Below are 13683 nucleotides of genomic sequence, written 5' to 3' on the forward strand. Positions count from 1 at the left end.
GAAATGAAATCACTGGACGTCACCCTGCTGGGGATGCTCAGAGTACCCCCAATGCTGATTGGTATTTTTAGTATTATTTTGGTATTCCTAGGGCATGGGCACACTAAACTCAAGAAACCATCACAAAAACATGAAAACTTATTAGAAATTTGGAATCCCATCGAAAACTCTTGTTAAAGATCCTGGCAAGGCAAGGTGCGTCCAAATTGCGATCGTAGAATGTTCGATAGCCATGCACTGAGTGGATAGTGAATCCCAATGCGCGTGCGGCATGTGTAAATAGCCTCCAACCATTTCGTGCAATTGCGTCGTGTTACAAAACTTTGGCCCTGGCCAAATCCAACAACAACAACAGCGACGAGTACTATGTGCAGTGCGGCCAATGACAAGGCAATGAAGGTAGCTGTGACCCCTGGTGATGACGAATCCTTCATTATCTATCACGACGGCAAAGCTCTGCAACTCCATTGGAAGGGTGTGCCGCCACTGACACGACCGCCCGCGCTGCGGATCTGTCGCATTGGCGATGCTGACCGCGGCGGGGTGCTCCTGTTGACAACAGACCACTCCCTCTACTCGGCTCAGTTGCAGACAAACAGGAGCTCGCTGGACCTCACCCTACTACGTACGGACGTTGTGGATGTGGACTACTGCAGTGGCAGCCTGGAGCTGTTCGTGGTGCTCGCTAATGGTTCGGTGCAGCGCCAATTCATCACGGGCCTCGGGCTGGATAGGGACGTGCACCACCCGCATGCCTGGCAGACGCTGAGCTTCGATCCCCTAGAGATTATCGACGAAGGCGTCCGTATACGTCGTGTCTGCTGCTCTGCCCAGGGTGTGGTCTTTGTGAGTGCCAACGGCGAGACATATGTGATGGGCAGTTGCGGGGAGGTCTTCAAGGCGGAGCTGCAGCCTCGGCACATGCGTCTCTACGAAGAAGGAAAGGAGTTGCTGGATTTGGCGGCGGGAAATGAGCATTTCGTGATGTTGGTGGCGCCCTACAACCTGGCAGATGATGTTCTACAATTGCCGCTGACAAGCAAAGAGGAGACCGAAGACGATCGCGCGTCCGTCAAGTCGCTGAGCAGTGGAAACTCTGTGCGCAGCTTTGCCGCAAACACGAGGCACCTGCTTCATCAGGGATATGCCCTGCTGCACACCCAGCTATTCACATTCGGAGCCTCCAACAATGGACTGCTCGGAACGGGGGATCACATCCGACGAGCCAATGTTGCCCGTCTGCAGAAACTGGACAGTATGGGTGTGTGCAGCATTGCAGCGGGGCTGGAGCACACGGTGGCACGCACCCTAGACGGCAGGCTGTACCACTGGGGCCTGAACACTCACGCGCAACTGGGCGAGGATGTGAGTGCGCCCAAGGAGATTACCATTGCGGATCAGGCAGCTGCGTTACCCCTGGAACAAAACTCTGCACTGGAGGCCACCTGTGGCGACTACCACACTTTGCTGCTGAATGCGTCTGGACAAATACAGTCGCTACAACCGCCACCTCCAATGCGACACCTGCAGCAATCCAGCACCTACGCCCAGACGCTGCTGCAGCTGCAGTTGGGTGCAGCCTGGCCCCACCAGTTGCGTTTGCTAATGTGCTCAGGCGGGTATACTGTGCATAATCAACGTCAGTTCCAGCGACACTACCACTACTACCTAAGCCACCTCCAGTCGCAGCTCCAGCTGCTGCTCAAGCACCGCCAGGCCGTCCAAACTCTTCAAATTTGGCAGCAGCAATCCTCGCTGGACGCCCTCAGCGCTCTTGGCCCGCTGCTGGTCAACTGGGAACGAATGCTCTGTCTGCTGGTGGCCACACTACACTCCTTGGAGGGATTCTACCGGGCTGACTTTGTCCAGCCTGCCGATTTGCTCTTCATCTGCTACCATAAGGAATACATTGAGCTCTTCGAAAGCTACACCAAAGCCTTCTGCAACGTTTACTCGGTGAACGGATTCGGCGAGGCGGTGGCCTCGATTGCCGGCCTCAGCAGTCCCCTCGCGGAACTAAACGAGGAAAGCTATGTGACGCGGCTGTTCCAGCAACCTTTCAGCATCCACCAACTGTTCATTCAGTTCATGGAGCTGTTGGTAAAGACGCAGCCCGAGTATAACGAGCATCGCCTGGCCTGGACGGAGTTCGCGCGGCAATGCTGTATTAGCCAGGAGCTGGCTGTGAACACCAAAGATTTCTGGAACAGCAACGATCGCAACCCACGCATTGTGCAGTTCAGACGCAGCCAGCGACGGGTGATCCTCACCTCCGCTCTGGTTCCCCTCAAGCTGGTCAGCTCGGTACTCAGCATGACCAGCAACAGCTTCATCCTCTTCTCCGACTTCCTCTGTCAGGTGGAAGGAAAATCGCTGTACTCCTATCCGCTGACCACATTATGGGTGTGGTCGGAGGGCGAGACTGGCCTGAGGCTGACTACACCCGAGAAAAGCTTTCTTGTAGTCACGCGCTCCCAGGAGATGCGCAAGGTGTGGCTCGATCAGCTGCAGTCGAGCATCGTGTCTGCTCTAGGGAGACCTCTGGGCAGTCCAGTGCCCAGTGCCCGCTCCACGGGCTACGAGTACAGTCGCGAGCATCCGAAGTACGCCAGAGTGAAGGCGTGTGGCACTTGGAGGAAGGGAGTCCTTCATGGCAACTGCTATCTGGAGTATCCCGATGGCAGTGTATATTGCGGTGAAGTCAGTCAGGGAATAATAGAAGGTGTGTTTCAAGGCATTCTTGTGTATAACCTATAACCATCCCTCATTTTCTGTGTAGGTTACGGCAAAATGGTGATTCCCTCGACGGGTCTCTATGTGGGCCATTTCAAGGGCAGCCGCTTCCACGGTCATGGCCTGTACGAGATCCACTGCAAGGACTCGCACGAGAGCGAGATTTACGAGGGCAACTTCTGTGAGGGCCTCTTCCACGGGCATGGGATGATGCGCAACAACCGCTACATCTATGTGGGAGAGTACCAGGCCAACACCCGCTGTGGCTATGGCGTCATGGAGGACTTGATCAGCGGCGATAAGTACATGGGCATGTTTGCGGAAAACAAGCGCGTGGGCATCGGAAGCTGCATTACCAATCGAGGTGACTACTTCGAGGGCAGCTTTGCCGGCGACGATCTAGTGGGCAGTGGGGTAGCGATATTCGAGAACGACTACTACTACGAAGGTGAGCTTTCGCTGCACGGACCGAATGGGCGGGGAGAGTACTACATGCCCAGCGGGGATGCGGGCATTGCGGGGGCATCAGCGATGGGGTCCAGCGAGGAGAACGACGACAATTACGAGCTTATTGGCAACAAGATGTTTGGTCAGCTCAGCGGCAGCTGGGAGACGGTGCGCGTGCAGGCTGGCGAACTTGTGCTGAACCGACGCTTTCCGAAATACCCCAGGTGAGTCCTCTTGGCCACGTTCGAGGCATGTTCATCTTTTGTAAAACTTGCTTCTTTGCTTAGTTCCCTGGGCCGAAAAGTCGTGGATCATAATCGCAAGTGGCGTTCGTTGTTTCAGAACTTTGAATCTGATCTGGCCAGTTGCACGGCCAACACTAGCTCCGGATCCACTCTAGCAGCTGTGTCTGACAGCACACTCAAGAAACCAGCAAAACCCTCGCTCAGCACGGCCCAGCTCTGGAACTGCATATCCGTGTACATGAGCAAGCAGCGGGCACGGGCGGGGTCCAAGCCAGGAAACTATTTCAACAATATTTTGCTCAGTCTGCCGCTGCCTCAGAAATCGCCATCCCCAGTGGCCAAGGCAAGAACAACGACAACTGCATTGACCAAGCTGCATGCGGAGGCTGCTTCGGCACTGGATTTCCTCGGATTTCCCCCGCGCCGCATTCACTCGCAGGAAGCGCTGAACAGCAAGCAGAGCGGTCTGCAGCGAGCTGACAGCCTGCTCTCCATGGGCCACAACTCGACCAGGGATTTGGACACAAGTAGCTTGGCCAGCTTTCAGCTGGATCGCAGTCTTCTGAACAGCACCTTCAATGGGGATGGCCACGAGTCTAGTACGCTCAACGAGAGCTTCGGTAGCATGACACAGAGCAGCATTAACAACAATAACAACAATGTTTCCAAGCATACCAGCAACGGCAGCGATTGCTCCATAACCTCGACCAACTCCTCGACGAGTGCTATGCTGGAGCAGGTGCCCAGTTTTGGCATGGCCTCGACTCTAACCGAGCAGGATGTCGCATCCATTCGTGTGTATCTGGAGCAAGCCTTCAAGGATCGCCACCACCCACTGCACGCCCTGAACGAACGGATTGCCAACTGCTTCCACTACTCCTACGGCTATTGGAAGGTTAAACCCACACCAATCCTGGCCAAGCAGGCCATGCGCGAATGGGAATCCATCTCCCGACGCATTTACCGCTTCGTGCGAAAAATGTTTCCAGCGCTGCCAGAGGACTATTGCCACTTGGAGGGCAGCAGAGAGGTGATCTCCCACATTACTCTGCTGTATCCGCTGGTGCTCTCGGAGGGCATTTACTCTACTCTTTTTGTTCTGTATGCTAACAAATACAGCCGCAAGGACGAGATGTACAGGCAGAACCTAAATCATGCCGAGAAACTAAACGACCAAGAACTTGTGGTCCTGATGGGCCATGAGAGGTGAGAGTATACCTAAAAATGCACACATTTGGAAGCCACTGCAACCAAATTCTTCTTTCATTGCAGTTTTCTTCACACTGTGATGCTGGACCCCAAGTTTGAGGAGTCTGTGCAGACCTTGAAGCAACTGCAGGAGAAGTTCAGTCCACAGGACATGTTGACTGTGATACAGCGCAGTACGCAGCTGCTAACAGAGGCGTATGAGCATGCCATGTCAGGTGAGCATATTAGCTAGATCGCTGCCCATCGTTTCGATGATTGATATCCATTGTATCTACTTGCAGCCAATGCCGCCCAGCTCAATGCGGACAACATGATACCGCTCACCATGCTCACCATGCTACGTGCAGCCGTACCCCATTTGGGTGCGGAGCTAGCCCTGCTGGACGACCTGACGGGTGGACCGAATTTCCAGGCAGAAATGAATGGGATGGCGGGCTATTGCTACACTACTCTAAAGGCTGCCTACGAGCATGTGACTCTAAAGGCTCTGCAAAATACGCCCTGAGTCCTAGGCGAGGCTAAGATGTTATATATGGCAATGCTTATCAATAATTACGATTCGGAGATGTTATGTCTCGAATGGAAAGCTTTAGAGCATACAATTTATGCCAATATTGATAGTTGTTTGGCTTTACATGATGTACGATTAGAGCCCGTTATATTATCTGTATATATGTAGTTCTTGGACGAACCTTGTGCAAATACCCCTCATAGGCTTACGAATGTTATTTATATACATATGCATATATATGTACAGTCCAGTGTGTGTGTGTGTGGACGCTCGATCGCCTGTCGATCAGTGTAACAAAAATGTATCTATATCTGTTTCATATATTCTAAGCCAAACACCTTAACACATTCCGATTATTTACCAGAACAAATAAATTATATAAATTTAACTGCTCTTAGTTGTCGAAATCCGCATCCTCATTGGAATCTTGCTGAGCTTGCTTCGTGGAGAACATGCAGGTGGACATGTGCTCGGAAAAGTGAGATTTGTCAAATTTATAGAGAATATACTTTTCGGGAAAGGTGGTTCCCTCTTCGTTGCTGTACACCAAGATGACATGGTCATGCTGCCGGGCGATCTTACGTTTGGCCAAATAGGCCAAGGCATAAACGCCCTTGCGGAAAATGTTTTGACGGTGCGTGTGGAATTTTTTGGTACGGAACGAGAGCATGGTCACGTTGTAATATAGCGACACGTAGTCCTCCGCAGAGCGCATGTGGCTGACAAAGATGATGGGTGCCTCTGGGCGGAAGTGGGCAATCTTCTGTACCATGCGCGTCGTCACACCGATGACAACAATTGCCACAGCATGCACTTCCATGGCGGCACTGACCACAGCCCGGGCCAAGCCATCAGCGCCAGTATGCGATCTATCGCAGTAGGGAACCTTGGAAAGCGCCTCGGGCGGGATCTTCTCGAAGATGGCGTTCTGCAGAAAACTGAAGTAGAATGACTGCTCTGTCTTGTGGCCTTTGACCAGGTACTTGTCCGGATAGTAAAATGTGTAGAAGTAGTGGGCGGGGTCAATGCGAATCTTCTTCTCATAGATCAACTCGGGATCGAAGATGATCGGCTTCTTGGCCGCGTATACCAACTGCAAGAAGCACTCGGCATCTGGACACAGTTGCATGACATCGGGAACTATTTCGGGCTCGGCAAGTTCTACAAGGAAGCCATCATACCGCTTGGTAGCCCAGTTTAATTCGCCATCGCATCCCTTGACCTCGTTGAGCACCAACCGGGCATAGATACGCAGATTCTCGCACTGCATTATAGCCATGCATTTTTCCAGATTATCGAGGTACTTGGCGGTGCCAACGATGTTGGAAACTACCACATTGACTCCTACCTCGCGGGCAAATGTAAGATCCTCCAGTTCCTCGTATGATACCCGAAACTTGGAGCAGCGTTTTGGGAACAAAACGGGCATATATGACTCAAGCATTCCTCCACGGGCTACACAGCAGTTCAGATGATCTGGATGCACGCTGTGCACCACCAACTGGATCTCATTGCCGATAAGGATGAAGTCATACTCCTCGATATCTCCCAGCAGGAAGCGGGCGTTCACATATAACATCAACGACGAGGAACAGTCGGAGAACTTCCGGTCGACAGTCAGTGTCAGCTTGTTCCCTTTCTTCAGCTCCACACAGCTGTTGTCGCCCTTATACTGTTGTGGGTTGAGGTAGCCCGAGTACTGAAAGCGCGGCGAGAGCTTCACCAAAATGGTGGATACGACTGGGAAGCCGTACTCCTTTGACACGCTGATCTCTGCTTCGCGCAGCTGCACGACCAGTGACTGATTGGAGCTCTGGGTGCCCACGAAGAGATCTAGGGCAAAGCACCGAACGCCATTGCCTAAAAATAGGGGAAATCCATCATACGGGTACGGGTACCTTTGAGGCAGGGCAGCTGTTTCCCCAGGCTACTCACGGAGAAAGGTCTTGAGTTCCTGATCGCACCCAAGCATTTTAGACAGCTGGATGCACTTGCGATTATCGTTGGAATCGGGACCATGGCGCGAGCTCAGTACCTGGAAGCCGGAAAAGTAGCTATGCCAGCGATCCTCCTCTTGGCACTGCCAGACGCCACACAGATCCTCGCTCAGCTCCTCGCCATCAAGCTCTTCATCCCCGCTCGATATGGACGGATACGAGAACCTGGACTCCATGAGTTTCAATTCGTTCATATTGTAGTTAATGCTGCCATCGTCGTCGTGACCCAGCAGGTGGAAGAACGTCTCGCGACGCTGCAGGCTGGTCAGCAGCTCCTTGGCCCGCAGCACCTTCTCCACATCTACGGCGATGACCTTAAGGCGGGTGAAAATTTTGTCGATGGCAGTCTCAATTGTAGGAGCCGCAGACTCCAAATATTCCTCAACATCCCCCATTAAAAAATTTTAAAAATAAAATAAGTATAGATATGTAAATGTAAATAAACAATTTGAAACTGTCAAATCAGATCTTTGTATAACAAGGATTTTTTACAAGTATGTTTATCTAATTTTTCCTGATCTTATACTTATAACTTTTGTTGCTAAAAACCATAAGAAAATGACGATATGATATGCTATTCTTATCGATCTTTCCTCTACTATATGACTAAATATGTTAAACAAATCCTTAAAACCATTTTAGCACGCTTTATTAAGCCTATTATCCACAAAACAGGGTTTTCAGCTAATTCTGCTACTATGGCAGCTATGTAATTTAAGTACAGATCCGATTGTAAATAAATCTTACTGAGATCTATGAAATTATCCTCAATCAAGAATGGTTTTGCACCATTGATTAATTTTGAACCGATTGTCCTATACAACGGCATGATATATTGATCCAATCTTGGCGGCTGCCACTTTTTTACAGCATTCATGCCATGTTATCGTATACCACGATTAAGTCCATGTCCGTGCCGAACCCAAGGAGGTTTCGTGGTATTTTTTCTGTTCTGTGCCACCAAGGAATTTTCCAATTTCTTTTCTTTCTTCGTTTTTGTAAACTTTTCCACTAATAAAATTAGTTTGAGGCGCAGGTAACTTTATTTTGTTACTGCCGCTGTATCTCATTTCGGATTTTCGGTTTATGTTATTTATTTGCCTGTTTTTCCCGCAGGCGAAAATGTTAAATATAGCACCGAGCGTCAAGTGAAATGTTTACAATGTGAGAGAAAGGTAAATGGAAACGGACGGAACGGGGAAGGAGGAGGAGGAGGAGGAGTAGGGCACAACAAGCTAGTCATAACTAAGCGTTTTAGAATCTTTTTAGAATCTTGTTTCCAACTGGCACAGCACTTGAGCAGCATACCCATCCCGAGCACCCGAAACATCATGGAGTTCCACCCCGAAATGGCAGAAGGCAGCGGAAAACAGAAGAAAAAAGAACATCCAAAAACATAAACATCCAGGAATGTTTAGAGAATAAAAATGTTCATATTCGAAGCGAGTTTTCATCTTTTTTTCCCCGCATTTTCCTCTCTCTGTTGTTTATTTTCTCTCGCCAACTGACAGATACTCGTACTCGTATACCGCCTGACTAAGGCCCCGAGTGGAATCGGGACTGGGAATCGTTCTGGATGGAGAGTGGAGAGAGGTGCTGACTGGATGCTGACTAGATGACTGGGTGTGGCCGCAGCCATGTTTAGACTAAGCAACCGATCGCGATCGTTGAATTACGAGTATACTCGTAGAACTTCCTCTGCTCCAATCACTCGAGTGCGAAAAACCGCTTGAACTTTGATGCTACGAATGCTGAACTGCACTCATCGATTCTCCTCCTTCCATTCTCCATACAATTAATTTTCCCCCCTTTATTTGTGTCCGATTTTAGAAAAAAATTTCTATGCCAGAGGGTGGCGTGGGTGGTGGGTGGGTGGGTGGATGGATGGATGGATGTATGGACGGATGGGGAAGATGCTGCAGCACTCTGCCGAGGTGTGGGGCTCTTGGGGCTGCCCATCTGCTGCCACTGAGCAAAAGCATAAATTGCCCGGCTCCTTCGCTCAGATCGTGTGCCTCCCCTGCACTTGAGTATATATCTTCCTCTCCCTTTCTCTCTCTCGCTCTCTGTATGGCGCGCTCCCTCTCTCTCTCTCTCTCTTTCTATTTGACTCGCTCGCACGCCCATTCATTTCGTGAATAGAATTTTCGAAATGTCTTTGAGTTTTCAAAATTTTGGAGCGTAGGTGCAGTGCGTCTCGTGGCGTCAACGTGTACGGTTCACTTTTCACTAAATGTACATTCGCTCGGAAAAAGAGAATAAATTCAAAGATCAAATCCACCTGCATACATTTTTTTTATCAGTTCAAAAATTAATATCCAAATTAAATTGAATCAACTTGAATCCGAATCTATGTTATATTTGAAGTGCTGCTCTGGAACAGGCAAAGAGACAGGAACGGAGACAGGAACAGGATCAGGATAAGTCGGCGGCCTGCCAGGCGGAAGTGGGCGTACATTTTCCAACTGTTGCCAAGTTAGCCCACACACACACACACAAATACACACACACGCACACAACCACTCACCCACAACCACACACACACACACGCATAGCGTTGATAATTTTTCATCTTTCCAATATCCCACTCGACTGGCAAAATATTCGGTTTTTGGCTTTTGGCTAAAAATATTTAAAAATCCAAAAATCCACTCGTGTCTATGGCGAATGCCTCTGTTGCTGTTGCTGTTGCTACTGCTGCTGCGGCTGCCTGTTTTTCATAATTTTCAGTTTTATTTATTTATCCTATACATATAGGATACCCATATAGTCAAGTAGACGTCCGTCTCTCTGACAGTCTCTCTCTCCCGCTCCCTCTCACGTTGCGTGTGTGTGTGCTTCGTTTTCGTTTTTCTCTGCCTTTCTGCTGGCAACTGTCGAAAGTTTTTGCGCTTTTCGCATTGCCCATTTCATTTGGCATGTCGTCATTTTTGTTTATTCCACCGCCAGCACCACACCTTACCACACCACACCGCACCGCACCGCACCAGACCAATCCAATCACTGCCCAAGCTCCCTGCTCTCTGCTGCCCCTGGCCAGCTTTCGCACCAGCCACCACCCTTGGCCATGCATTTTCCTTGCGAATTTTCCCACATTTTGGCGGCCTTTGTCTTGGGAATATTTTGGAGTAGGTGGATGCTGCTCTTAATTGCCAGCCTCATGAAACAAATCACAATTTAATAGGCATCCCATCCCCCAACCCAGTGGTTTACAACTTCCTTGCTTAGATACATATATACATATGTATAAATACATACAGACTATACGTATCTACGATTCTATAGAGAAGAGTACACTGGCGTACTCGGTCGTACATTTGGCATGGGGAGACAGCTGTGTGCATTGGCAGATGCCATCAGCATCGGCATCGGCATCGGCATAGGCATAGGCATCATCCTCATCCTCATCATCATCGTCCGTCCCAGCGCGTATGTGGGGGAAGTCCATAAAAAAAGAAACCAAACCAGCACACAGTTATAAAAATAAAACTATTTTCGTATGGCCTGTGCATATAGACCCTCGATCATTAGACGGCAGCGATGATCAGCAGCAGCCGCCTCTTGGCACAGTTTTCCAGAGCACCGATTGGTCCATAAATCAATCGAAGCAAATTAATTTAATTCAATTTCTAAACACGCTGAAGCAAAAAACCGTCCGCCTCGTGGTGCCATGTGTTCAAAAAAGTCCGAGGTTTTCGCAGCTAAATATATTGTAAAATATACAAAGATCAAAATTCTAGTCGATTTGTCTTTTTCCGCTTACTGGCGTTTTATTCGATCAACGACAGGAAAGGGAAAAAGGCGTATTTACTATGAGTTTATCCAACAAACAACCGACCCAATTCAGCTTAATAATAGGTGAGTACATCCCCATCATATATATCTTTTTTGCAAAGTTCCCTTGGGGACATATTTTATCTAGCTAATCAAAGTCAACAGCTCCAACGATGCATTCGAATCATTTTGCGGCCAATTTAAAAACATTATCATCAAAATTTCACAATTTTCCCTTTCATTTATTCGAGTGTGGTGTGTGCAAAGAGAAGAGAGTTTCTCGACCAATGGAGATGAATAATGCGAGAATCTCGCACGATTTCAATATGTATAAATGTCCAATTTTGTCAAAATTTGTAGAGAATTCCTAAAGACAAAATGGAAAATACCTATTATAAGTACATATAACATTTCCTACAACATTATAATTACAAAGTTGATTAAGTCAAAGAAGTATTTACTGTACAGATACCTTGCCCAAACAGAAACCGCTCCATAGTAATCGCAAAACATACTAGTATGTACTCGTATGCGACGAGGTGACTAATTTCCTAAAATATACAAGTATCTATACATTTTTCAAACACAAACATTCGATTTCGGCACTTGAATTCCACAAAATTCCAAAAACTTACAATTTCTGTGGTCTTTGCAGCTCACTTTTCGATCAAAAAACGCCAACCCAACCTAAATCTGGAAACATTCATTCATCTGTACTAGTATTGTACATAAGATACTATATCTTTCCGCTTATTCGAATATTTCAATTGCGCAAAATGTACTCCAAATTCTTCGCGTTCGATTAATAATTAATTATTTCACAGCCAGAACAAAGAAATATGCAAATCTGATTGCAAAAACCTTGCCAGATATTGCCGGTATAGTGAAATCGGACAAATTGCTTCACCCTCGCGCAGCTCGCCGCCTCGGCGGAACAAATTCAGATCCAAATCGGGGCATTCTTCGGTATTTCTGTAGCATTTCAAATGAAACGAAAATTAAATGTAAAATTTATTGTTGCATAAACAAAATGCCAAGAAACCGTATCCAAAATCGAACGATGCGTATGTGGCACCTTTAAGTATTTTGTAGCTGCCCCTCCATTCCTCCATTCCACCTCCCAATGCCCCAACCTATCCACCCTATCGACGCTATCCACCTCCCATCTCCCATATGCCGCTGGCAACATCGGCTGCTGCTGCTACTGCTTCAGCTTCTGCTCTCGGCTGTGGCGGGTATGTAGAACAAATACTATATAGAAGGCTGGAGGAGAATGGAGAATTTAGTGCTGCCTCATGCCCAGTGGCCAAAAATAACATCAATGGGGGCACGAAACGAGGCACAAAACATGTTGAGGGTGGGAGATCAAGACTGAACGGAAAGGAAGGGGAGGGGAGGGGAGAGACGCCGTGTGTTTGCTTTGTTTATAGTTTTCTTGTAAACAATTGCGGATGGAAAAACCAAATCCCCGACATGTTCGAGAAAAATCAGCTCTCGATGATGCCCAAAATCAAAACGATCGAATTTAAAATCGGACTGAACCAAAAGTGCAGAGTGGGGCCAGCCGATTCACCCCCAATCGACCTCCTCCACGATGATCATCGGCATGGACCGCAACTTATGTACATATATACATGGCGTCGAGTGTAGGATAAACAAGTGCATGGGGTGCCAGAGAGAAGAACAATAAGAGCCTGTACCAAGATCGGGAATAAATTAAGAGCCTCAAATTGCAGCAGAAATTTTTGTTTAGGATCGAAGTTGGAGCGGAGCGGAGGGGAATGGGAATGGGAATAAGAATGGGAATTGCAATGCAAGATGGGAGATGTGAGATGGGTCTGATCTTTAATTAATTCTTAAAACGGGTTTCAAGTAAATGTTTGCAAATTCATATTGAACGAGTACGAGTATGCACGGGTATGTATATGGATATTGGTCAATAACCGGTAAGCAGGGCAGCGCCAATTTTCGGCAATATAAAGAGGTGTCTGGGCTGAACACGACTCAAATCAAGATCAGCTTCCCATCCAGACAGCAACATGTTCAAGATTGTAAGTATCGCCATCGCCGCAGAGATTCCATCTCACCTCCAAGGATTACCTCATCTGATGACCTCCACCTCCACCACAGCTCATCATCTCGTTGGCCCTCTGCCTGGTAACGGTTGTTTTGTCTGCTCCAGTGGATCATGTCACTTCCACCACCCAGCCACCCGTGGCCATTCTAGAATCGTCGAATGAAAAGCACGAGGATGGTTCCTACAACTTCTCCTACCTTTCCGAGGACGGCACCCATCGGCGTGAGGAGGCTGTGCTGAGGAATCCGGGCACGGACAACGAGTACCTCGAGATAAGCGGCTCCTACTCCTACTTTGATGCCAATGGCCAGGAAGTGACCGTCACATACAAGGCCGACGACCATGGCTTCGTACCCGAAGGCGGTGCCATATTGCCGCAGATTTCGGTGGCCGCCAAACAAGTTAGCCAGCTGGTCGCCCAGCCTGATCTGGAGTACGCCAAGCCCCCAAAGCCCTAATAAAGATCTGATACTCGTACGAATCGAATCGAATTTGTAGTGTTTTTTGATTGAATAATGTGGTGGATTGGTTGATTCTCAAGGCTACCGTTCCCGTACAGAAGAATTTACAGAAGAGAAGGGAGTACTCTGCTGAGGGCCATGGTTGCATCCTCGATTTTTCAAGGGAGAAGCAAAGAACCAGCTGAAATCTATAATGGATTCTTACAACCTGTTTTTCTAGTATCAGTTT

The 13683-nt window shown here is 48.4% G+C and overlaps 3 protein-coding genes across 3 annotated transcripts; 2 read left to right on the forward strand and 1 right to left on the reverse strand.

The window, feature by feature from the left end:
* Window positions 1-88: 88 nt before the first annotated feature.
* On the forward strand, window positions 89-5345 carry LOC4813325 (alsin homolog). Its single transcript, XM_001353486.4, has 5 exons — window positions 89-2722; window positions 2780-3404; window positions 3468-4631; window positions 4698-4849; window positions 4916-5345. The coding sequence occupies exons 1-5, from the start codon at window positions 367-369 to the stop codon at window positions 5137-5139; spliced, it is 4521 nt and encodes a 1506-aa protein (XP_001353522.1). The 5' UTR covers window positions 89-366; the 3' UTR covers window positions 5140-5345.
* A 106-nt stretch (window positions 5346-5451) lies between these two features.
* Window positions 5452-7596, reverse strand: LOC4813454 (uncharacterized). Its single transcript, XM_001353487.4, has 2 exons — window positions 7081-7596; window positions 5452-7005 (listed from the first exon to the last, which is right to left on the reverse strand). Exons 1-2 carry the CDS (start codon window positions 7535-7537, stop codon window positions 5540-5542), a joined length of 1923 nt encoding a protein of 640 aa, XP_001353523.2. The 5' UTR covers window positions 7538-7596; the 3' UTR covers window positions 5452-5539.
* Window positions 7597-12814: 5218 nt separating this feature from the next.
* Cpr78E (Cuticular protein 78E) lies at window positions 12815-13484 on the forward strand. The gene is made up of 2 exons (XM_001353488.4): window positions 12815-12967; window positions 13047-13484. Exons 1-2 carry the CDS (start codon window positions 12956-12958, stop codon window positions 13449-13451), a joined length of 417 nt encoding a protein of 138 aa, XP_001353524.2. The 5' UTR covers window positions 12815-12955; the 3' UTR covers window positions 13452-13484.
* Window positions 13485-13683: the final 199 nt, after the last annotated feature.

This window comes from Drosophila pseudoobscura, chromosome X (genome assembly GCF_009870125.1).
Source record: "Drosophila pseudoobscura strain MV-25-SWS-2005 chromosome X, UCI_Dpse_MV25, whole genome shotgun sequence".
NCBI classification, from domain to species: domain Eukaryota; kingdom Metazoa; phylum Arthropoda; class Insecta; order Diptera; family Drosophilidae; genus Drosophila; species Drosophila pseudoobscura.

What these genes read in the sequence shown, in the direction of transcription:
- LOC4813325 (XM_001353486.4), top strand. Translation starts at nt 367, where the DNA reads ATGTGCAGTGCGGCCAATGACAAGGCAATGAAGGTAGCTGTGACCCCT. An exon ending in GTCCTGATGGGCCATGAGAG is followed by an intron (nt 4,632 to 4,697) that starts GTGAGAGTATAC and finishes CTTTCATTGCAG; the next exon opens with TTTTCTTCACACTGTGATGC. An exon ending in GTATGAGCATGCCATGTCAG is followed by an intron (nt 4,850 to 4,915) that starts GTGAGCATATTA and finishes ATCTACTTGCAG; the next exon opens with CCAATGCCGCCCAGCTCAAT.
- LOC4813454 (XM_001353487.4), bottom strand. Translation starts at nt 7,537, where the DNA reads ATGGGGGATGTTGAGGAATATTTGGAGTCTGCGGCTCCTACAATTGAG. An exon ending in GGAACTCAAGACCTTTCTCC is followed by an intron (nt 7,006 to 7,080) that starts GTGAGTAGCCTG and finishes CCCTATTTTTAG; the next exon opens with GCAATGGCGTTCGGTGCTTT.